Source organism: Falco rusticolus, chromosome 7, assembly GCF_015220075.1.
Source record: "Falco rusticolus isolate bFalRus1 chromosome 7, bFalRus1.pri, whole genome shotgun sequence".
Classification (NCBI taxonomy): Eukaryota; Metazoa; Chordata; class Aves; order Falconiformes; family Falconidae; genus Falco; species Falco rusticolus.
In genome coordinates, this window is record NC_051193.1 from 57,050,965 (window position 1) to 57,074,035 (window position 23,071).

The 23,071-nt window shown below is 40.2% G+C and overlaps 2 protein-coding genes and 1 long non-coding RNA gene across 5 annotated transcripts in view; 2 read left to right on the forward strand and 1 right to left on the reverse strand.

Annotated features, from left to right (window-relative positions):
* The first annotated feature begins 3,464 nt into the window (after positions 1-3,464).
* Positions 3,465-11,193, forward strand: ZNF770 (zinc finger protein 770). The gene is made up of 2 exons (XM_037393294.1): positions 3,465-3,560; positions 8,350-11,193. Exon 2 carries the CDS (start codon positions 8,485-8,487, stop codon positions 10,633-10,635), a length of 2,151 nt encoding a protein of 716 aa, XP_037249191.1. The 5' UTR covers positions 3,465-3,560; positions 8,350-8,484; the 3' UTR covers positions 10,636-11,193.
* On the reverse strand, positions 10,870-20,958 carry LOC119150668. Of its 3 annotated transcripts, none has more exons than XR_005105178.1 (3): positions 20,852-20,958; positions 18,217-18,317; positions 10,870-13,263 (listed from the first exon to the last, which is right to left on the reverse strand). It is a non-coding gene; the product is annotated as an uncharacterized LOC119150668 (long non-coding RNA). The 3 variants fall into 3 exon arrangements; XR_005105177.1 differs by having other exon boundaries at positions 20,590-20,958; XR_005105176.1 differs by having other exon boundaries at positions 20,433-20,958.
* Positions 20,959-21,180: 222 nt separating this feature from the next.
* AQR (aquarius intron-binding spliceosomal factor) overlaps positions 21,181-23,071 on the forward strand; it is a 55,507-nt gene continuing 53,616 nt past the window's right edge. Inside the window, exons 1-2 of the mRNA XM_037393293.1 lie at positions 21,181-21,292; positions 22,144-22,200. Of these exons, the coding sequence (XP_037249190.1) occupies positions 21,209-21,292; positions 22,144-22,200 (141 nt within the window). The 5' untranslated portion in view covers positions 21,181-21,208. The remainder of the gene's footprint in view (positions 21,293-22,143; positions 22,201-23,071) is intronic.

Consider the following 23,071-nt stretch of genomic DNA (forward strand, 5'->3'; position numbering starts at 1 on the left):
GGGGCTTGTGCGAGAACTTTGGGGGAGTCGTGGGGCAAACAATGGGGTGAAGAGTAGTGAAGAAGGGATAAGGACCATCAGATCATCGAGTCAATCACCTGGAGGCGTAACTGCCCAGGCATAAAAGGACATTAATGGAAGTCCTGAGAAGGCTCATACATATGTAAATAACCCAGAGAAATGTGATGAATGTCTATGGGACTCACGAAGTAGTTCAGCATGCACATCAGGTGGAGCGATCCACTGTGCATCCTGTGCAGCAATAAATAATGCCTGCTTCTTAATGCCACGTGATGTTAAGGAGTTTTATTCCCGACTTTGGTAACAAAAGGCTACCACTTGCCTGTGGTCACATAGTGTTTCCAAGCCTTCAGCTATATACTGCTCCTATCCCCATTTTAACTGTAAGACTTGGCAGTCTTTCAATGAGGTTAATAAATGATTGCATGCCATTGAAGTAATGATCGACACTATTTAAGCTGTTTTCTTGAGCTTTTAAGCTTAGCTGCAAATAAATCTTGTTCTGCAGTGTTAAAATTTGGCTTATGTGTTGCAGACTAGGTCAGATATTATTTAGTATCGCTGGTGATGAGACTGATTTGATTTCCAATAGTACTAAACTAAGAAGCAGCAATTGTTCTACAGACAGTTGTTCCTAGATATTAAAAGATACATCTCAAGGGCAGTTCTGTAGTGATACCGGGGCCTGCAAAATTATCTTATGCTTAGGCCTGTAAATGCTACCAACTTCTCTTTCATTAATGTACACAAAATTAATGAGTAAGCATTTATTTTTTTTAATATATCAATAGGATATCTGTCTTTATTCATCATCAGTGAGTGAGAGGTGATTGGGCGTATCTTCTAGCCAAACTAAGAATTATGACTGTCAAATTCTATGTTTTGTTATTGTTTAATCAGTTGGCATCACATTGCAATGACTTGTGTTAAATAAGCTATGCGTCAGTGAAAGAGGACTGATTCTCAGGTTAATTCATTCTTGAAAAAAAAGAAAGGTGTAAATTACTACTCTGATTCTGCCTGTGTCTGTTTCATTACAAGTAGGAAGAGTTCTACTCTATGAGTGGGGAGCATAGGATCGGGCAAGTGACAGCTGTGTACCTACATGCTTCATTGGGGCTGCTTAAAGCAGTCTGCTAGCAATCCAAAGGTAATTTAAAAGCTCAAAACCAAGCAAAATATCCCAGCAATCTGGATGAAAACTTCTTTGCATTAGTGTCGACACAAGACAAAATGTAGCCGGATCTTTTCTGAACTACTTTGTGAGTAGCAAGGATGTGGATCATGCCTTTGTTGGAAGAGAAAGCTGAAATGTCACCCTGCAAGCTAACAGAGTTCCTCATTGCCACCTGTTCTCAGCTTTCTTATAGCCTGATTTCCAGCAAGCTTATCCAAACAGTTTTGAAAGAGCCATGCTGTCGGGAGTTTTTTCAGCATACATGATTGCCTCTTGAATTTCCAGTAGGGCTCCACACACAGAGCAGAGAGACAATATAAATTACTGTGGCCATCTCTTCTCCTGGATGTTGGAGAAATGCAGTGGAGACATACTGGCTGTTCTTGCCAAGACTGCTGCCTCCTAGGATGGTTTCTAGGGTGTATCTCCCTATTACATCAAGGGGTCCAGCCTTCCACTGATTTAAATCTTTGGTTTGTTGTCTGTTCTGTTCTGCCCTCTTCCATTCCTCCTGCTAGGAGTCAGATTCTAACCTCACCCATCGCACAGAGGCGTAATCTTAAAAAAAGGAACAGCTGAAAGAAAAGTATGAATGAGCTGGCACTCCTGATTTTTTCTCTGAGAAATAAATGTTGCACATGAAAATACTTACTTTTGTTTAATTCCAGTCTGCATGAACAAAAGAAAGAAAATAAGCAAAGCTCTTAGGAAAATGCATCTATATTAAAAAAAAAAAAACTTTAATGGAGTGCTATCTAATAGAATGACTTATTTTGTCTTCAGTCTTGCAAATTCACTCACAAAGGCGGTCTAATAAATTATGTGATTTTTAAGAAGGTGCAATTTTGTAGGTTTTGTTGTGTTGTTGTCTTTTTTGGTTTTGTTGCTTTTTTTAAGAGGAAAGATAAAAAACACCTTCTACTGGCTTTCTGTAATTCCTGGGCTAGGGCAGATTTCTTAAAAGAAAACATTTTTTTTTTAAAAAGCAAAAAGCTACAGGATTTTTTATGGGGAAATTTTGATATAGAGATTAAGATTTGACTAATGAAGTACTTACTGGGCTGAGTCAAAACTCAGGTGACTGTCCCAGTAGGACTACAACCTAACCAGCCTCATCCATGTTCTTGTGTTCTATTAACTGACTTTTATGGTGGATCTCTTACCCTTTGCTCAGCCATATGCGTGTTCTTTTATGAGGCAGAATCACAGAATCATAGAGTGGTTTGGGTTAAAAGACCTTTAAAGACCATTTAGTCCACCACCCTGCTGTGGGCAGGGATGTCTTCTGCTAGACCAGGTTCCTCACAGCCCCATCCAGCCCAGCCTTGAGCACTTGCAGGGATGGGGCATCCACAGCTTCTCTGGGCAACCTGTGCCAGTGCCTCACCACCCTCGTAGTAAAATATTTCTTCCTTGTATCTGATCTAAATCTATCCTCTTTCAGTTTAAAACTGTTGCCCTTTGTCCTGTCATTATATGGGCCTTGGCAAGAAGTCATAAGCCCCCCTTTAAGCACTGAAAGGCCACAATGTGGTCTCCCCAAAGACTTCTCTTCTCCAGGCTGAACAAACCCAACTCGCTCAGCCTTTCCTCACAGGAGAGGTGCTCCAGCCCCTTGACCATCTTCATGGCCTCCTCTGGACCCGCTCTAACAGGGCCGTATCTTTCTTGTGCCAGGGACTCCAGAACTGAATGCAGGACTCAACTGTAAACGGTTTTCTGTCTTTTCAGGGATGTTTTCAGCCCTTTGCCTGCTGGGCCTCTAAGGTAACCTCAGCCAAGCCGAGCTCACCAAGGGGGCTCCAGCTGCCTCCAGCCCATGAGCTCTGCACAATTATGATCCTGCTTTCCTGCAGAGGTGGCAAAACTCTGTGAAACTGTTACTTTCATGTGCGTGTTATTGAAGGTCTTTGTAGACTTTCCAGGGAAATGCCCCTGTCCTCCTCCCTCCCTGGCACCGCTTCCCAGCCTTTTAGGTCGCTGGACTGGGCCTTGTGGCACATGTATTGTGTCGCAGGGTGAGCCCCCAGCATGCTTTAGATGCAGCCACTGGGAATCAGTTATTTGCTTTTAGGATGAAGTAGGAAATGTGTCTTATTGGTAGGGAATAACGTGCCACCAGCGCCTAATAATTCACCACCAGTGCCAAGGGACATCTCCCCTCCGGCCAGGACTACAGGCGTGGGGCGCCCGGCCCGCCCTGGCCGGCGGAAGGCGGGGCCGGATGGCGCGGGGGAACGGAAAGCTCCAGCCCGGGTTTCCCGGCGTCCCGGCATCTCGGTGCCATCCGGGGGGAAGCGTTTAGGCGGCAGCAACCCCGGGAGGGATGAGGAAGGTGGAGGTGCGGTGGCAGGTTCTTCAGGTCGTTCTCTTCGCCGCCGGTCCCTGCTTGCCGCCCTTTCCCTCGGCCGGCGTCAGCGCCGCTGAGGGCTCCGCGGGGCGGCCCTGCCGGCCGCTAGTGCGGCGCGCTGGGGCAGAGCCCGCGGGTGCCGTGCCGTGCCGTGCCGTGCCGTGTCGGGCGGCGGGCGGGGGCGGCAGGGCGCGCTGGAGGAGTCGCGGCGCGGACGGGCGGGCCGGGCCGGCGTGGCCCCAGCAGGGAGCCCGCGTTCCGCTGCGGGAAACCCGCCCGCCGTGGGGTGTGCGCGGTCTGCTCCGGTGAAGGGCCGGCTCACTAACGGCGTTCAAGTTTGTAACTGGATTGAAGTGTGCCCTGCTGGGAGGCGCGGTGGTGGTGGTGGTGTCGGTCCCGGGGGGCTTGGGCCCCTTCAGCAGAGCTTAGGTTTGGTCTTAAACCAGTCCTGCTTCAGCGTGATACGTCTTTTTTCTTGCTTCAGAAAGTGTTTTGAAAAATACATTGAAAATAGGGGGGAATGAGAGCTGCTAGCTTTGAGGAGCCGTAATGCGTGATGTGGATTTCTGTACAACTTGCAGGTGAAGGTTACATTTCTGGGTATTTGTGCCCCCACTGCAGCGATCTGAATGCTTCCCTAGGGAAAGCTGGTGAGGAAATCCAGCGCGCAGTGTGTTTGCCTCAGAGCTTAGGTTCCTATCTCTGTTGCATGCTATGTGTTTCATACATCAGCAGCTAGATTTTCACTTGTCTGTTTTGTGGTTAACATTACAAGAGACACGGTACGCACCTTTATTATTATAATCAATTTTCTTATAATTGTGTCTAGAAAGCTATAAGCATAAGCTTATTCCAAGGACCTGAGGGTATACTAATAATAATGTAGGAGTCCTTCAGTGGCAAACTTGGAAATATATTGAATTTTCAATTCTTCAGTGGCTTGTTTTGAATTGTATTTGAGTCATAGGAAAACAAGCCAAAATATTTATCTTCTATAGGGCCAACTATATGGGTGTGGGAATTGGAGAGATGTTTGTGCAACTTTGGTTTTTTGGGGTTTTCTTTTTTTTGAGACCTCTGGTGCTGGGGGCAGAGCGATCTCCACGCATAATATACTTATAAGCTCATTAAGAAAAAACTGTGACTGTAAAGACAATAACGTACTTGAATCCTCTCTGCTATAATTTGAAACCATTTCTAGTCACAACTGTAAATGGCTTGGGGAATGGCTTAAGTCTTTTTCTTTAAAGCTGGCTCTTCTGGTTTTGTTTTTGGGTTTTTTGTGTTCTTTATAATCAGGTTTCTTCTTTAAGTTAAACAGCCCAGTTAATTTAATCTTTTCCTGTATATTATGCATTTAAGCTCTGATCGATCTTGATCCTCTTCTCTGAATTCATTCCAATTCATATACTTGACTAATTTGAAGGGCAGTATTCAAAACTGGATAGAGCACCCTAGTTGAATTTTAAACAGGAGTGACTAGTATGGAACAGTTACATGCTACCAAAGCTTTACTTCTGTTTACACATGTTGGTATGGATGGCATGCCATTGGCATATTCAGCTTCTGTTTTAGCTTAGGCTCCAGGTCTTTTCTGCATGACTATAACGTAGTAAGTTGTTCCCCTTCCATTCGATTGTTCTTGCCTAAATTGAAGATCTTGCGTTTCTTCTGATTAAAGTGCCCTTCCCATCTTTTTTTTTCTTCCTTTTTTTTAAAAAAAACCTTCTCTGATTAGTAAAGACTGGGTTTGAATTCAGAATTTTCTTCTGTCATGTTCTCATTTTGTTGCAGCTTGCTGCCTTTGTAATATTAATAAACAAAATCTTTACTTAATCATTAAATAATGCTAGATTTAGGAGGGTCCTCTGTAGACCTTTAATGATCTTATTGATTATATTTTTCTGCGTGTCCTTGCAGCCAAGATGAAAAGCAATGTCAACTTAATATTGAATTGGACCTAAACTAAATCTTTATCACACAGGAAAGTACATTTTCTGACTCTTAATTAGGACAAGCCTGTGTACTTCCAAGGCTGGCAGGAGACAATATTGCAAGTTTGTTTTTTGCTCTTTGATCTTTAGCAGCAGCATGTTTACTCCTTAGATGTGCAAGGCACAGAGCACCCTGAATAGATGTGGAGAAGTCCGTCCTTAGTAAATAGGATTTGAAAATGTATTTGGGCCACACAATAATGCCTGTCTTAGCTTCTTTCTCATTCCACTGCATCCCCTAAATTTACCTCATTTGAGCCTTTAGTGTTTCACAGGGCAAGACGACCCCAGCAAGAAGCTCTGGTCTGCTTTTGACACCTTGTACTACAGAGCATTTTCCTCATTCACCAGATAAAATCTTTAAAAAATTTATAAGCTAAATACAAAATCCCTTGTGTAATATGCCACAGCTGTCTCTTACTTCGGACTGTTTTTTCTTTGCGTGTCAATATACTGTTTGAGCATTTTCCTGATGCGTAAATTGGAGCTGTATGACAGTATGTTAACTAAAATTCATCAGTCTTTACAGTTCTTTCTCAGGAGGTTTTCCTTCCTTGCTAACGGAGGCTGCCTTGAGCTGTACAGAAACTTTCAGCGTAGCAGAGCAGCTTTTCTCCTTTTCTCAGCCTACCTGTCTCGAGCTTCACAGTAGCACAAACTAGAAGGCATTTGGTGTCACACACTTACACTCTCTGAACTCCCAGCTTTTACATGGTGTGACAACTGGGAGGAAAAGGAGGTGTCCTAAGAGTGTTGTGTTTTCTTGCATCTTCAAAAGGCGGCTGAAACTGAGTAGCTGTTAAAATTATACAGGAAAAGAAACAGGAGAGGAAAAGTTGACTTTCTCAATTGCTTTATAGCATTGATAAATCCTATCCTGAACTATTTCATTAGTGTCATTAGGTAACTCCAGTGTAGTGACAACTGCAGTTGTACATGCATATATAAGGCATAGATCCAAATGTTATTTAATAAAGCCCACAATCATACAGCAACATATCTGTTAGAGGTAGAATGATCCTACCAGACGGCCAGGTTTCTTTCCATTAAGCGTAAGAAAAACCTTGATTTACCAGGTATTTTCAGTCTTTTGAGTCTCATTGTAGCTTGCTTTAAATTGCAGTAGGCTTTTTTTCTTGGCAGTGACTTTGAATGGAATTTTCAAGTATTTCTGAATTCTTAAAAACTAGGGACATTAACTCTTTGTGAAGAGGCAGGGGTTTTGGAGACAATAAATGATTTTTTATTATTATTATTATTCTGCTGTTATGTAGAAAGAATATAAAACTTGTGAGTTATAGTATCAAAATATCAGCAATTATAGTTATTAGAAATGTCTTGTGTATCTCAAAGTTACTACAAGTCCTAATTATTATGTGGTTGCTTTAAAGTTTGCTCCCTCCATCCCTTTTTTTTTTTTTTTTTTATAAGGAGATACAGGTATAGCATAGAGGTATTTTTATTCTGCTGTTTGTACTGCTCTTGTGGACTGGAAGACTTAATCTGCCTTAGATGCTGCAAGTTGTTGTGTTTGTGGGTTTTTTTAGTGGAACTAAAAGCAATACTTAAAAAAACCCCAGAATTTTCCCAGTTTACCAAAAAAAAAAAAAAAGGGGAGAGTTAGAATACATAAAGTTGTGACAAAGAGCAGTTATTTTCCAAGTTCACAGGAGAATGGAAATAACTTTGTAGTAAAGAAAGGCATAGCTGAGTGCCAGGAAAAGCTTTGTGGGAGGGTGCGATGTTGGAGTAGGAGCTCTGCTGAGGTTAAGGAACCTCTTTCAGAGGAAGTTAAGACCACTTTGGAGGCTGTCTAGACGTGAGTAGGCCTCGCAGTGGACGGCTTGGGTGAAATGGTTACTTGGAGTGATTTTTAGCTGTTCCTATGAATATTTTAATAACTTTTCATGCACTCAGGTACTTATAAAGTTTCTGTTTCTTGTTTGTAAGTCATTATGCCTTAGCTGAGACACAGTAGCTTGCCCAAGTGTGTTCAGTCTGTTGATAAACCAAGGAAAATTAAACCTATTTAATGGGTTTGGTTTAGACTAAAACATTCATTATGATGAATTACGGTAACGACCTTCATATTTATGATGATTTCAGAGTATATGCATGGTTAGGTATCACTGATAGTCTAGCTGTATTGTGAAACAGTGAGTATAAACCTGTGTTCGTCCTTGTTTTGGGGGTTATCCTTATTCTGGTTGCAGTTTATGGTTAGCGTGTTGTTGCTTTATCTCAAACTGGCAAACACCAGAACCAGTCAGCAAAAAAAAAATTATTACTGGATACAGTTCATAACATGTAGAAATGTGAAGAGTAACTAACAATACATTGAAACTAAGTATTTTTACTCCTCACTAACACTGCATTAATTTCTTATTTTCGATGCCCAAGAATCCCTAGTTTTCTCTTTCTCTCATCTTCATAAATATATATGGGAGTTAGTTACTGCTGTAGGGGAGAAATTTATTTCAGTAAGTTCTTGTATATTTTGTTAAGAACATGCTTTATTTGTAAATAACCTAAAACATCATAAGGTAGCTGAACTGAATATTATGTGGAAGTATAGCTGTGTTCACAGCACAGATGACTTAGACTACTTTCCGGAAGAAACAAGTTTATTTTTTCCATATTATGTAACATAACAAGTGATTACTCTGTTAGAAGAAAAGCCTTTTAAGCTAAGTTAAATCAGGAGTATTCTAATCTAGATGCTTTTGGTCTTTTATGTAGAAAACGAGGCAAACTTAGACAATTACATATTAATGTAGGCTAAAATAATACTCTCTCTCTTATTTTAGGGACCTGTGGGATTTAAGAACATCTAAGAAAATCTGCTTCTTCTACATCCTTCCATCTTAGCATGCAATTGATTTCACTTGAAATACCTATCTGAAGAAACTTAACAGTAGGCGAGGTGTAATTGCTTTTTAAAAATGGTAAAAGTAACAGCTGACAGGATACCCAAAAGAAAGCCATATATTTGTGACATTTGCTATAAACAGTTTGAAACTCCATCCAAATTAGCTAGGCATTATCTGATACATACTGGTCAAAAGCCATTTGAATGTCATGTATGCCATAAAACATTTAGGCAGCTAGTCCACCTGGAGAGGCATCAGTTAACCCATAAGCTGCCTTTTAAGTGTACTGTTTGTTATAGAAACTTCAAAAACTTAATCACTTTCTTAAAGCATCAGCAGCTTCATAACGAAAATTATCAGAATGATACGAAACAAGCAGAAAACTCTGTGGATTCTGAGCAAGACAGGGTCACTTGTGGCATATTTCAATGTTCTGCGTGCTGGAAATCTTTTACAGCTGAAGAACGGTGGACACTGCATCAATGTCTGAAGGCAGATCATCTACGTGGTGCCAGGAGGAGAAAGAAAAGTCATGCTTGTGAATCATGTAACAAGACATTTCCGTCAAGATCTAAGCTAGAAAGACACTTCCTTATTCACACTGGCCAGAAACCTTTCAAGTGTTCTTCATGTGGCAAATCTTTCAGACAGTCAACGCACTTGAAAATCCATCAGCTCACACACACTGAAGAAAAGCCTTTTCAGTGCTGTTTTTGTCAGAAGGGGTTTAAAATACAGAGCAAACTCATGAAGCACAAACAGCTCCATGCCAGAAATAAGACTTTCCCCAATATTGTATACAAAGCAAAGACTCTTAAATATGCCAGACCTCACAACCTGCTCGAAGGAAAGAGGGATAGTCTTGAGAATGCTGACACTTACGAGTCACAGGAGAAAAACCCACTTGATGTTCACTCAATTTATGTTGTACCATTTCAGTGCCCTGCATGTGAGCAGTGTTTTGAAACAGAGCAGGTTCTAAGTTTGCACAAATGTTACTTAAGAGATGGCAAAAGTTCAAATAATGGTACAACAGCATGCAGCCACGCAGTCAGTATGAAAAATAAGATCCTGATGAAGCTGAAGTGTACTGGAGGAAAGGCAACAGACTTTGCTTTGACTGATAGAAAAAAAATAAAATCGGGTCACTTTAAAAGTTCTGACCTGGTTGCAGCTAGAGATCAGTGTTCTGATCAGCATGCTTCTACTAAACCTTTCAAGGATTGCCATAGCAAGCTTGACATGCACAAGGTACTTAGTAATCGGATGAAAAGAACCTTAGCTGTGCCATTACCTTGGCAGAAGCACCTGCAACCTCACGACTTTGGAATTAATTTAGAAGGTATGCTTCCTGGTGAAAGCATGTTAAACATTGATGATTCAGTGGATAATAAAGAAGATGCTTTTTATGGTTCATCAGATGATGGTTTCTTTGATAATTCAGAAGTACCTCACTGTGCTTTTTCAGCTTCTGCTAAAAATATACGTAACAGACGCAAAGTGTGTAAATGTGACAGATGTGAAAAAATCTTTCCATCTTCATCCAAACTTCAAAGACATTATCTTATACACACGGGACAGAAGCCCTTTGGCTGTAATGTTTGTGGGAAGACATTTAGACAGTCAGCTCACTTAAAAAGACATCAGCTCACCCATACTGAAAAGAGGCCCTATAAAAGCCCAGTTTGCCAGGAAGAATTTGAAAACCTGAACAAACTTTTCAGTCATCGGGGAGATCACATTGAATTTAAGTGTTCTCAGCCTGTGGGTTATTCGGGTTGTTCTCAAACACCTTCACAGGCATCTAGCTTTCAAGAATTTGAGCTGATTCAGTCAAACCATGCAGCTGAAATCAAAGTTGAAATCGAGTCAGGGGACTTTGTTCTTGACACCAGCAGTAGAAGCACAGAGCCGTCGTATTTGGGTAGTAAATTGTTGGAAACAGAGAAAAGCTGTTACAGCTGTTGGCATGACTTTTCTGAAGATACTGAAAAAAATGAAGATGTTAACAAATTGTATCAGTGCAGTATCTGCTTTAAAATTTTTAAGTCTCCTTCAAAGCTTGAAAGACATTATGTAATGCATGCTGGACAGAAGCCATTTGAATGTTTAGTTTGTGGTAAAAATTTCAGACAGGCCCCACATTTGAAAAGACATCACCTTATTCACTTTAAAGAGAGCTTAAACCTGAGTTCCACTGCGCAACAACTGAAGAATACATAGTTTTTATCAAAACTGGATAATGTCCTATGAAATTATATACGTGGTTGCATAATTATTAAAAGGCTTATGTTAGACCGAACAATTGGCTGAATGGGATTATCTTTTTTTCTATTATGGGGATGACTATTACGACTATTCTGTTATGGAGGTGAAGAGTTAATTTACTGTATTTGGAACTGTCTACTTGATATAAATTGTGGCGAATGTAGGAAGATGTTTAAAACAAAAAAACCCTTGCAACAGAAAAGCCACTTTGCATTTATTTTCCTAAATTAATTCATAAGTACAGATTCTCACTGTATTAATAGTGTTGCAGCAATCTGCAGTGCTGCATGAGTCATATATTTTAAAAGTTATACCTTTTTCTGTACAGGATTTTATGTTATGCTGTCCAATTATAACTACCAGAAAAGTAAAGATAAAAAGCTTAACTTCTAGAATAGAGAAAAAATGGTCCTTTTACTTTCTTCTGGATCCCTGTACATTGCACACAAAGGACAGTTGCTGTATTTATTTCATACTTCCTAAAAAAAAACAACAAATAGAAGATGCAGAAAATAAGTAAGTAGAGAAGGGGGAAAATAATGAGAAAAAAATATTGATGTGGCATTATAGAGGAGTTAATAGAAAAATGTTACCTGCTTTGTAATGTGCTTGGAGATCTGTGGATGAGGAATTGGATCTTTTCCCTTTTTATGATAAAATATAAGTAGATAATGCTAAAATAGCAGGGTTTCTAATCAGTTAATCCACTTTACCACTTCTTTGTGTATTCCTTGCCTTTTCTAGCTTTTTTGGCCAGTTCAAGCAATACCGAACTATTTTTCTGCAAGAAAAGAAGACAAGAAATTATCATTAACATTGTAAATGGGCTTACTATCTGTTCCAGTCTCCTGTCTAGCACACATGTTGCACCAGTAAAAGAAATGTTCTCTGAAATGTGGTAATAATTCAGACGAGCAGTTTTGTTGGGAAGTCATGTTCTTGTTACATTAAATATAAGAGACTGAAAATAACTTTTAGCTCAAATTAAGTAATTCCAATTTTGTATTAATAGAATCAGTAGTTATACTTTCTGGTAAGTAGGGAGCTTTGCCCATTGTTCCTGTAGGGCTGGCAAAAAGCGTAAGTGCAATGGAGCTTTATTAATTATGAACAAGAATAAAGTTTCTTTTTTTTTTCCTCTGAAAACTACCTTTTTAGGATATTTTCCTTTGTTATGCAATTTTTGAATAGTTGAACCATGAAGTTTTTAATCCTATTTCTAAATTAACATATCTGTAAGTAACATGACATTCTTTTCATGATTTAAATAGATCTATATTTATTTAAGTAAAATGGTTTTGATTTTTGTAAAAAAATTTTGAAATTATTTATCTAGGTTTTGTTGTGGCATGAGCTTTGTAGTATTTGGTATAAATGAAGAGTGAAGAAAACTTTTATTTTATTTTTGTACATGTTACTGTTTCTCATTTTCAGAGAGAACAAAACCAGGAAAGATAGTTGGAAACAGTCTGTAGTTACTATGATTTTTGTATGACAGATGAATTCAATATGTTAATAATAACTATAGTTATATATTGAGAATTTTTCTCCCTATGTGAATTGTTTCATATTGAAAGAGAATACTGTATAAAGTGTTTTGAAAGTGTATTGTAGAGCTCTTGAAATACTTGTAATAAACTATTTTGTTTATGTTGTACTTTTATTGTACACTTTACATACAGCCGAGTTTTGAAACGATGTAACTTTCACTATGCAGAAAAGTTTTAAGACTACATATCAAAGTAACTAAATTTGCATGTTAAAACAATAGGTTTTGCTTCAGCTGTTGTTTTGTCATAAAATAGAAATACGTTCAAAGATAGTATGATCTTTCTTAAGGAGTCACAGTTATTTTACAAAATGCTATGTTTGAGAGGAATGATTAGAGAACACCAAACTTGGTATGTTTTGAAAATACCAATTTGAGTAAAATGAGGGCAAGGTAATACAGAAAGCTGCTTTTCAGGGATGAATAGACATATGTGGGAAGTGTTATTGTCTGATTAATTTGGAAACCAACATAATTGGGCCATAATGGGATTTCAGAAGGGCAGCAAGGGCCACTGTTTATCTGGCTCTCTACCCCTTTTTGAAAAGTTTTCTGTCAGTATAAACTCAGAATTTTAGGGGGATTATAGCATAAACCAAATAGAACAGGTAAAGCGGTTTCTAAAGAATCAGAAGAAAAAAATATTAAGGTTGGAATCCTGTCCCTTTGAAGCTGACAGTAAAATTCTCTGAGTACCTTTGAGAATTTGAGCTAGAATGGTTCTCCCAGTGTTGACAATGACATTTTGTGTTGCTCGTTAGTATGTTAGTCATTTTCCATAATGCTTCAAGGAAAGTTCGAGCCATCAATCTTTGAAGTATCTTTGGTGGCAGAAACATTGCCTGTGGTTTTGTTAGAATGAGCTGATGGCTAATAGTAGTGGTCTCATGGTACTGAATTTGTGGATTTTTTTAAGACTATATGCAGAACCAAAGCACATTGTATGCAGGAAAACAGTGGGTCCTCCTGTGTTGATATTGAGCTCCCCTCAAGGAGAACTTCTCGAACTGCCTGTATTCAGCTTTGAGGTATTTCTGTGTGGAATAAAAGAAGGGTCAAATATTTTAAAAAAAGCAGAAAAAGGTAAAAGGGATTTTTTTAAAAAAGACAAAGTATACTAAATTCACTGGAACTGTAGTGCTAACTGATCACATCTATTTTCTATTTAGGAAGTGTGGCTATGGATAAATGAAAATGTGCATGATTTTGGTTGCTGTGCTATCCTTGCAATGCTTGCAGAAAGTCAAACCTTGCAAAATATATGTAAGTATTCCTATATATCTCTAAGGAAAAATTCAAAAAGGAAAAAAGCCATCATAAACTACAGAAAACCTGTTTAATCAGTTTTGTAGTTCCTTCTTACTGAGTGGTTTCTCACTTGTCCGTGATGTGCTCTCACTGTTATACCCAGAGCCAACAAGAAAAGTTTATGAGGCAAATAGGAGATAGACACAGAAGGAGCTAGACGGAAGGTAATGAGACCTTAGGTTTCAAACTGAGATGCTGGATCTAATGTTTAGTTTTGCTGGCTGCCTTCTAGTATAAATGTAAAATTCAGTCATAATCTTGCAACAGTAGCTCACTTGAGTAACACGTAGATAAGTACAGCTGGATGACTCTTAAATCGGTAAAGACTACGGATTTGGTCCTTCTAATGGCCCCTTGTAATAATGTTGAAAATGTCTACATCTCCTAAATAACTAAAGGGGTCACGGTTCGTGTTCTTAGTGCAAGGTTTTGTGGATTTTTAAAGTGCAAGTTTTAACTTAATAGCCTAGTTTTATGGTCTGATGGCTATGGATGAGATGTGTCTGAGAGGCAGTTATCATAAGGAAAATTGAAATTACAGAGCTCTTATATACCTTATTTGCTCCAGGTTGAGCAAATTAATTGTTCTCCATATGGTAACTGGTTCTGTCAAGCAGCTTTTAAATGGCATCTCTTTTAGTATCTGTTAAAAAAGTTTATCTTCAAAGTCCATGCAAGTGAAGGAGAAATCAGCCTTATGCCAACAAAACCCTCACAAGTAAATTGATCATTTGCTTGTTCAGAAAGTGCCATTCTAACATGAAAGTGTCACTATGTGTGACCTAAGTTATCACAAGTCTTTGAATGCTGTTTTACTTCTGTACTAAGCCATTCCAGTTCTTGTTTGCTTCCAGCATATGTTTCTGCATGGCTTGATGCTGCTATACACCTGACGTAGTTTGGATATGCAGCTGAAATCTTTCCTTTTCACTGAAATCTTTCCAGTGTCCCTGGTCCCAGTTAGTATGGATCTGTGAAACCCCGTATGTGACTTACGGAGAGTCACAGAGATGGTGGTTGCATGTGTGCTGCTGTGGCATGCAAAATGGTGCCTGAGGATGTGAGTGCATGAAGATGTGAGAAGCTGACCAGCTATGATGTGTGCTGGGGTCTCTCATTCTCCACTGAAAGTGGTCTGGGTATGTAGGGTAATAAGAGCACAGGGAAATGGTGGCTGTCCAGCTTTGCCTATGGCTGCTTCACTGGATGTGGCATTGAAACATGCCTTGCTGACATAGTGAAGGAGGGGAATACAGAAAATTATGTGGCCGCTGCTATATAAAACATAAAATTCTATTCATAAGCTAAAGAAACAAACTACGCGTGGTGTCCCCATTTGTACAGCTAATGCACTGCACTCAGTTTCTCTTGCCATCAAGGAACGTGCTATCTTCTTAGTATGCAAATTTGCATTATTTTATTTGTGCATTTTTTTTAAAGAGCATACATTTTAATGCTTAGTATGTGTTTGCAAAAGTAGCTTGCTGAGCTACAGAAATTCAGATGATTTCCTCAATTTCTACTTTATTTTGATTCTAAGAGGACCCTGGAAAATACAGCTGAGCAGAGATACTCCTGTTAGTGACAATACAGTCCTACTAAACCAAGTTGGAATCTGCTAAGCCATCTAGACACCTCAAGTGCATCAGTCAACTTGAGGATAAATTTTAAGCTCATATTATGATTTTTTTCATGACATTGAGAGTAACTTTGGATTAGTATCTTGTAACCTTGTTTGCCATAGTGCAGTTTATCTTGTACTCTGGTTCTTAATAATAGCAGGTACTTAGGTAGTGAGAATAACTTTGTAAGAATTCCCTCAGGCATCAAATAATGTGTCTGATGTTAGTGCAATTAGCAGAGGAAAAATGTCCATTTGCCAATAAGCTAAAATCATTTGTTGTGTGATATTCTAGTTTATATCACAGTAGAAGGGTTTTTTCGGTAAAAGGAATCATTGAAAAATAATTTATTAACTTTTAGTATTAATACCAGTGTGAATTTTGCTCTTTTCAGTAGGTATTCTGTTTAATTGCCATTTTATCCTCTTAAAATCCTGCCATGCTAATGGAAATGTCTACTAAAAGCCTAGAAAACATGGAGAAAGACAAGGATGAAAGTTTTAGGAGACTGGACCTAGCTCTCAGCATCTTACGGGTTGTTCTCTCTTGATTAAGTTTTGTGCTGCGTATCAGATATGCTTCAGTTTTGTCTGCAATCTTTTTTTTTTTTTTTTACTGTATTGTGAAAAAGGATGTGTGATCGAGAATCTACTTTTACAGTGATGCTGCAACAGACTTAACTTTCCATAACATTTCTTAAGCTAGCACTAGCAGAAAGGAAATTATTTTCCTTGGAGTCTCATTTCAGTGAAGGCCTCACGCTCCTCCATCAAGCAGATTTATCTCACGTTATTTTTTCGCCCCATAGAAATTGTATCACATAACAGCCTCTTGCAGGATTTCTAGCCAATATTTCTACAGCTTTACTGATCTCTTATCTTCATACCACTGTTCTGCTCCAGTTGGTAGGAACCTAACTAAAATTCTCTGCAGAGAATTAGTATAGCCCAGAGTCTGCTCTAACTTGAGCAGTTACCCAAATGTGTGCCCAGCAACAGAAAGCAAAGGATGATAAACTCCCGTATTTCCCCTTCTCTTTCACTAGAGGCACTGCTTGCTATTCTGGGATGTAAAAACAGCTGGGTTGCTGAATTAACCATATTTTTCTCTAGTCATGAGCTCAGAATTTCCACTGAAGTTATTGTAAGTTTTGCACAAAAATCAAGGGCAGTACATTGGCCAGAATGTTTGCTAAATAAATATTTATACACAAATCAGAATGCTACTGACGGCTTCTTTACACTTCAAAATTCTAAATATTTTAAGAAGCATCTGTTACTAAACTGAGGCATCATTTTTGAAAGTACCCATATTTACTGAGTGGAAGTACACATATTTACTGAGTGAGTACCCATATTTAATGAGATTAACACAGTGACAAAGTCTTGGACTAGAAGAATGCACATAAAATAGTAAAAGCAATGTGATGTGATTGAATTAAAACTGTAATAAACAGGCTCAACATTTAGTTTATGTGGCTATTAACTGCTATGAAGGATAAGCTGTAAGTAAAGGAATAACCCCAGTCATTGTGCCTAAGCTTTTCACACGTTGAACGATTCCTCTGATCTTTTCTGAGCAGCTTTTCAAAATTTTATTTACCTGAAAGCAGGTTAAATCAGTATGTTTCTTCTGTCATTTGAACATGTAAGATACACAGGAGGTTTCTGGTCATCTTTGAATAATGCATTATTCCATAAATAATTATTCCATTTCTATGCCATTCATCTCCCTGACCCTTTCAAAAACTTTTTTCTTATAACTTTGCAAGTAATATTTAAAAGTGCTGCATATTCATAGTCACTTTCCTTCTTTGGTTAGAAGAAAAGCTGTATGTGCAAGTTTGTGCATATACATGATAAGACTTGAACTTCTCACGATTGAAGCTTTCTGTTTCAGAGTTTTTCAGAGGGAGGCCTCAAACCCCCTTGTGTTTATGTGTAAAAGTCAACAAGCTAGAGATAAAAGCTGATTTTAAAAAGATGTAGTCTCCCAAGCTTTACAGCCTTGCTTCACAGAAAGCCTACCCAACATATGGCTTAATGTCCCTGGGGCTGGGATTCATCTGCCCTAAGTTAAGGTATCCAGTGTGTAGTTAGGTACTTCTGCAAAGCTAAGCTTATGCATTTAATAGAATGTAATTATATTAGGCCAGACAACAAATTCCCGTACAGCAGTGAGATGCACACAGGTATCTAGGCCTCCATCCTGAGAAGCATAGTTGTATTAAAAATCACCTGGACCACCTCGGTATTTTTAAGTTGCAAAGGGAAAGCACAATTCAGCCATCTCCCTTTAGGACGTAAAGTTTTTATTCTTTACTTTCTGCATACATTGCTGTCAGAACAATCGCAGCTCACTTTTGAAAAATGTAATGTAGACTTCCCTTGGTGTCTTGAGTTATGTGCCACAAGGTCCAAGAAACACTAACGGTATTCAACATACTAGAAAAGAGTAAAAACTGCTATTGTAAGCAGAAGTACAGCCTCATTCGGTCATTTTGGAAGGAATAAGAGGCTCCGGCATCTCTCAAGAAGTAATGCGGATCAAAGACTCAAAGCCTTGATCATGCACTGGAGCTTTAGGCCTAGCCTGAAATCACATTGGTTGACCAGCAGGAAAACAACCCCTGGGTGGGAGAGCGTGGAGCTGGACAACAACGCTGCCAGTGAGCTGCTCTTCGGTTTCATCAGAGCAGCATTAGCGTGCCCTCAGCTGTGAGGGAGCAGAGTCCCCACCCTGGCAAGGTTTCAGTATCTTCAATTCTGTTTTATGTTAGGGGAATCTCTGCCGCCTTCGATCCCCTGGCAACTGGGAGTTCAGGCAATAGCAGAGTTGCGATAGTAGCCACTCTGTCATTCCACGTCAAAGAGCCAGGAGTAATTGCTGCACTGCAGTGACCAGGCTGAGGCATGTGGGGAATACCTGTCCCTAGCACGCTGCTTGTGTGGAGGAGAAGTCACCTGATGCCCATTTATAACTTTGAAGGAACCTGATGACTAGAATGCGTAAGGTAATGACATTTTGTACCCTGAGCACCGTGGTGGCATTTGTTACCTGCTGTGGAACAAAGATTTCTCACCAGTTTACATAGGTGCAAGATGGTATCCATACTGAGCCTCCGTCTCTCAGTGCAGAGTTTATTTACATCTAAGAAGCTGAAAGATGAAAGATTCAAAAGGTAAATCTCTATATTTGTGTGAAAGAGAAACAGTAAAAAAATGAGAACACTTTTATATTAGAAGTATGTAGCCGCTGAATCTAGTTTCACTGGTCATGTCTTACTGAAGACCCTAAACCAATAACAAACCTTAAAATCAATTAATATTAGAAATCCTTATAGAGAAATTATTTGGAGTGTTCATTGCTAGAAATTAATAATTTCTATAACTGTGTAGAACCTAAAATAATCTAAAAGGTAGGCAGGACAGAACATAGAATCAACCTCTGCTGATTATCACTAGATACTTCCTGACCCATTGATTATTCGGGAGAGAATCACAGAGATAAAAGCAATGGCCAGCTTATTGATGACCTTGGCTTATATAGTATACAAAGAAGAGGAGAAAAGCATATTCTTCCTGGCTACAATAATATTTAAGGGCAAGCATCCAAAACAAGGAGAGCTAATTAAGCAAGAAAGCAGCATTGAATATAAATTGACCAGGACTGTATGCAGCCTAGAAATGAGTAATAGTCTTGAAAACTGCATCTACTCAAATGTGTGACTTTTTAAATAATACATGCCTTCATGAATGAATTAACAGATTTTTTGAAGAGAAAGAATATTTGATTTTCTTGACATGTTAAGTCAATGAGTACTGAAAGATGGAGAACTTCACAGAAGACTGTGGGGACGATGGGGTGCAGGGTTTTATTTTTCCCCTGACTACAAAACAGTTTGGGGTGGAAAGTGACAGATGTGCCTCCACTCAGGGGGAAACTGAGCATAGTGTTCAAGAAACCAGTCTTAATAGACAGTTGTGAGCTGGGGTGAGAGTTGCAGATGGGTACACAGGTACAACACTGTGTGTCATTATGCCTGGTCTCACCACAACTTCTCTTTAAAGGTTCAGCTGCTCTTTAGGTTTGAAAGCGATTTATTTTGCCAAAGTGCTAATTTACTTTCGCTATTCATTTGTAGTCCTACTGTCCCAGCACTCTGTAACAAAACAACACCCCTTACAGAGAAATATTTAATGATTATTTATAGGGAGGAGATCTCTATCACTTTACTTGACATTGCCACCAAGGGATGTAATCATATTGCCTAACATTAGGCATCTAATATTAGTTTCTGATATCAGAAGGTCCTTCAGAAAATGAGTCAGAGCACTTAAATTAGTTCTCATTTGCCCTCTGGAAGGACCTCTGTCACCACATTGTAGTGGGTTTAAGACCTCACTGGGACACCCAAGTGCCAAAAGTTAGGTAAACATGGATTCCTCCTTGAGCTTTCATAGCCTTGATACCCTATGGAAATTTGTGGGTTCTGACACATGCCTGATGATCTATCATAAGCAGAGGTCAGAAGGTTTAAGTCAGCCTTGCAAGGCTGTTCTAGACAATTTACCAAGACCAAAATCTACTTGCCTGCCTATTTTTTGATATGGGGATAATTAAAAAAAATGTCACCTTCTAGGTAACACTTGAGCATAGGACTAGACAAGAAATCAAAGGTCATCAATTACTGTCACCTCTGATCCCAAGAAATCATCATAGCCTCTCCTGATTGTCCCATGGTCCACTTAAGCACAAATCAAACCTTTAGCTCCCATATGAAAGCCAGTTTTAGAAGCTTTCCTATTTTCAGCTTATATTTACAGGTAATGAACTTACATTCCTTTGTCCTTTTATATTATTGATTCATAGCTTCAATAGTTCTCTCCTTTCCTGCCATTTAGCTCTCTAGTCTACTCTGATGGTAAAAGTACTGTTTGTTTGCCAAACTGACAAGCTGTTACCTTTCTACTTGTTCTGATACATGCAAACATAAGCTATGTATGTTGATTTCTGAGGCAGTCAAATATAGAACAACCTAATTGTGAAACACAAATTTTCTGGATCTTTTAAAGCAAAGGGTTGGATATTTATTTGAGTGCTGCCACTGTCTGATCCTATTCAAGGTACTGTCATTACTTTTTCCATTCCCATTGTACATTCTAATTCAACTTCAGAAAGAATATTTAGTTTAACCTCTGCTTGAAGAAATGAAACAGATCACCTTGATATCAAAACAAAGGAGGTCATATTCAAACAGGCTTCAATGGTACCTGCCTGGAAGCTGAAAGCACTCAAGTGGCAGGTGCTGGATAATGAGCACAGAAACAAAGCGCTGGGACTTCTCTAGGGAGTCCGTTAATTTCCTTCTTAATTAATCTGTTTACCAAATAGAATAACTTCATCGCAAACCACTCTATAAGTCGTTACCAGACTGCTGTGAGCCTCTGATTCCCCCCTCTTGCTTCGCCTCTCCTCCCCGGACCCCCGGGGAGGGGTGTCTGTCAGACCGAGCGGGCAGCTACGCCCAGGCCTCGGCCCACGTTTGGCGTGACGGAAACCTTTGCCCTAAAGGACAAACACCGTAGGAGGAGTAGCCTTAAGCGGCTTTACACAGCGAAGGGAGAGGACAGAGGCCACCTGGTGCCTTCACCGCCTCCCTCTTCTTTCCCCTCAGCCCTCCGGCTCTTACAGGCTCCCGAGGGGCTCGTTGAGGCGCTCCCGGCAAAGGGCGGGTGTGCTGCCGGGGCCGGCCCGGGCCGGCGGGCAGCCCTCCACCGGGGCCCGCTCCGGAACCCGCCTCGCCGCCCGGCGCCCGCGCCCGCCGGCTGCAGTGGCGGGGAGCGCGCGGCAGGTGGCGCAGCCGCCGCCCCGCCCCGCCGCCGCTCTCGCGCCCCTCGCCCCGGAAGCGCTGCCCGCTCCGCTGCTCGCCGCGCGCACGGTGCTTCCGCTCGGCCTCCCCTGCGCGCGGGGCCTGCCCGGGCTGCGAGCGGCGGGGGGCGGCGGCGCGGCCCGGCTGTGCGGCCCGGCGGCTCGGGACGGCGACGCCATGGCGGCGCCGGCGGCCTCGGCCCCGCCGAAGAAGATCGTGGCGCCCACGGTGTCACAGATCAACGCGGAGTACGTGACCCAGGTAGGGCCGGCGGGGGTCTGCGGGCCGCCTCTCCCGCGGCTGGGCCGGCTGCTGCAGGGGCCCGGCCGGCAGCGGCGGCGCCTCCGTGTTTAATAGTCTCTGCCGTCGGTGGGTGTGAGGGAAAGAGCCTTGGCTCGTCCTAAATGAAGAAAGATTTGACACCAGGGTTACATGTGAGGGGGTGTTTGCCCTCCGCGTTTCCAGATCAGAGGAATCTACAAGGGCAGCACTACAACATCAGTCAGGTTTGTTCCAGGCCGTGGAAAGTTGCTGAGAGTTTCCCGTTGCTGAACATTTTAAGTCGTTTTATACAAGTATTCATCTTTTGTGCTGGAAATGCCACTTTCCTTCCTGTTCTACAGCATGAGGAAGGTTGAATGAAGCTGCTTAGGAAACTTGCCACTGGCTCAGGAGTTTTGGTGAAGTGATGGCTACAGTGAATAGCCTTGAAATTTTAGATCTTTATATATAGCTTCTGGTTCCTTGAAATCTCTCAGTGGCAGAGTAATAATTTTCAGCCTCGGGTTTGCAATCTCTGAAAGATCATGGGGTATTTTTGAGGGATTTGCTAGAAGTAATGTAAGAAAAAAGGTGTTTATTATATACCAGTCTATGCAACTGAAATTTTTACAGGGACTTGCATTTCTGTTGGGTTGGGCATAAAACCTTACGTGGTTGAGAATCATTGCTCTTGGAAAACATAATTTTGTAACCTGCAGTTACTGTAAGCTGAAATGAAGCAAGGTACTAGTGAAATAAAGTTTTGGAATGAGATGTGCTACAGAGTTATTGTATCGCTACAACTGAACATGTATATATTTACATTTTTTTTTATATTTTCCTCCATGCAGTTAGCAAATAAATACTGGGCTCCACATGTGAAGAAAAAATTGTCTTTTGATTCAAAGGTAAATAATTTTACTGGAATTGTGTTGGGATATAAAAAAATGAGGATCAACCCTTTTCTGATGTGCCAACGTCCAATGGTGCTTTTTTAATGTAAGAGTGTAGAAGACTGCTTGTAAGGTCAACAGTTGCTTAACACGCTGTATTTATATATTTTTACTTTATAAATGTAGGTGCTGTTATAAAGGTGTGCTATAGCACTGCAGTTCTTTTGTATGCTATTTGTTCAGTTTATATTGGCCAAGACCGTAGGAGAATACAAGATTTTTGAGCACCTCCTTTGAGCTTAAAAGATATTTGAGGAGGTGTTCCTCTTAGAAATCAAAGAAGGATGAAAGATGCAGGTATTACTAAACTATGTACTTCTTTCTAAAAGCTTCCTCAGAGAGTTTTGATCAGGTAACTTTAGTACTGCTCTGGTGGATGTGTGTGTTTTGAATGTTTAAAATTTGGCATGATGTGTTTGGTTTTGTGTTGGTTTTCTATCATGTGGGGTTCTTAAGCATTAGGTTTCTTTCCCCGGGTGGTTATTTGGCTAACCCTTCCTTTCCAGCCTCAGTATACTCAATCTCACTGTAGTATTTGTGATACTGTTTGTCTGCAATTGTTAGAACTAGGATGTACATAAGCAGCTGGATTGTCATGTAATGTAAGAATGTATCTGTTGTAACAGATGGTGCAGATTCTTTCATTCCTGTTGGAAGAACTAAGTAAAAATGGCTGGATTTGGTTAAATGTCAGTTAAAAGAAACAGTGACAACAAATGACAAAGTTTCTGCAGTTTTCGTTCTTGAAGACTGTTCTTTAAATTCAACAGTAAGCCAAAGATTAAAAATAAAAAAAGGTTTTAATCTCTTTGATGTTTGTATAAAA

What these genes read in the sequence shown, in the direction of transcription:
- ZNF770 (XM_037393294.1), top strand. Translation starts at nt 8,485, where the DNA reads ATGGTAAAAGTAACAGCTGACAGGATACCCAAAAGAAAGCCATATATT.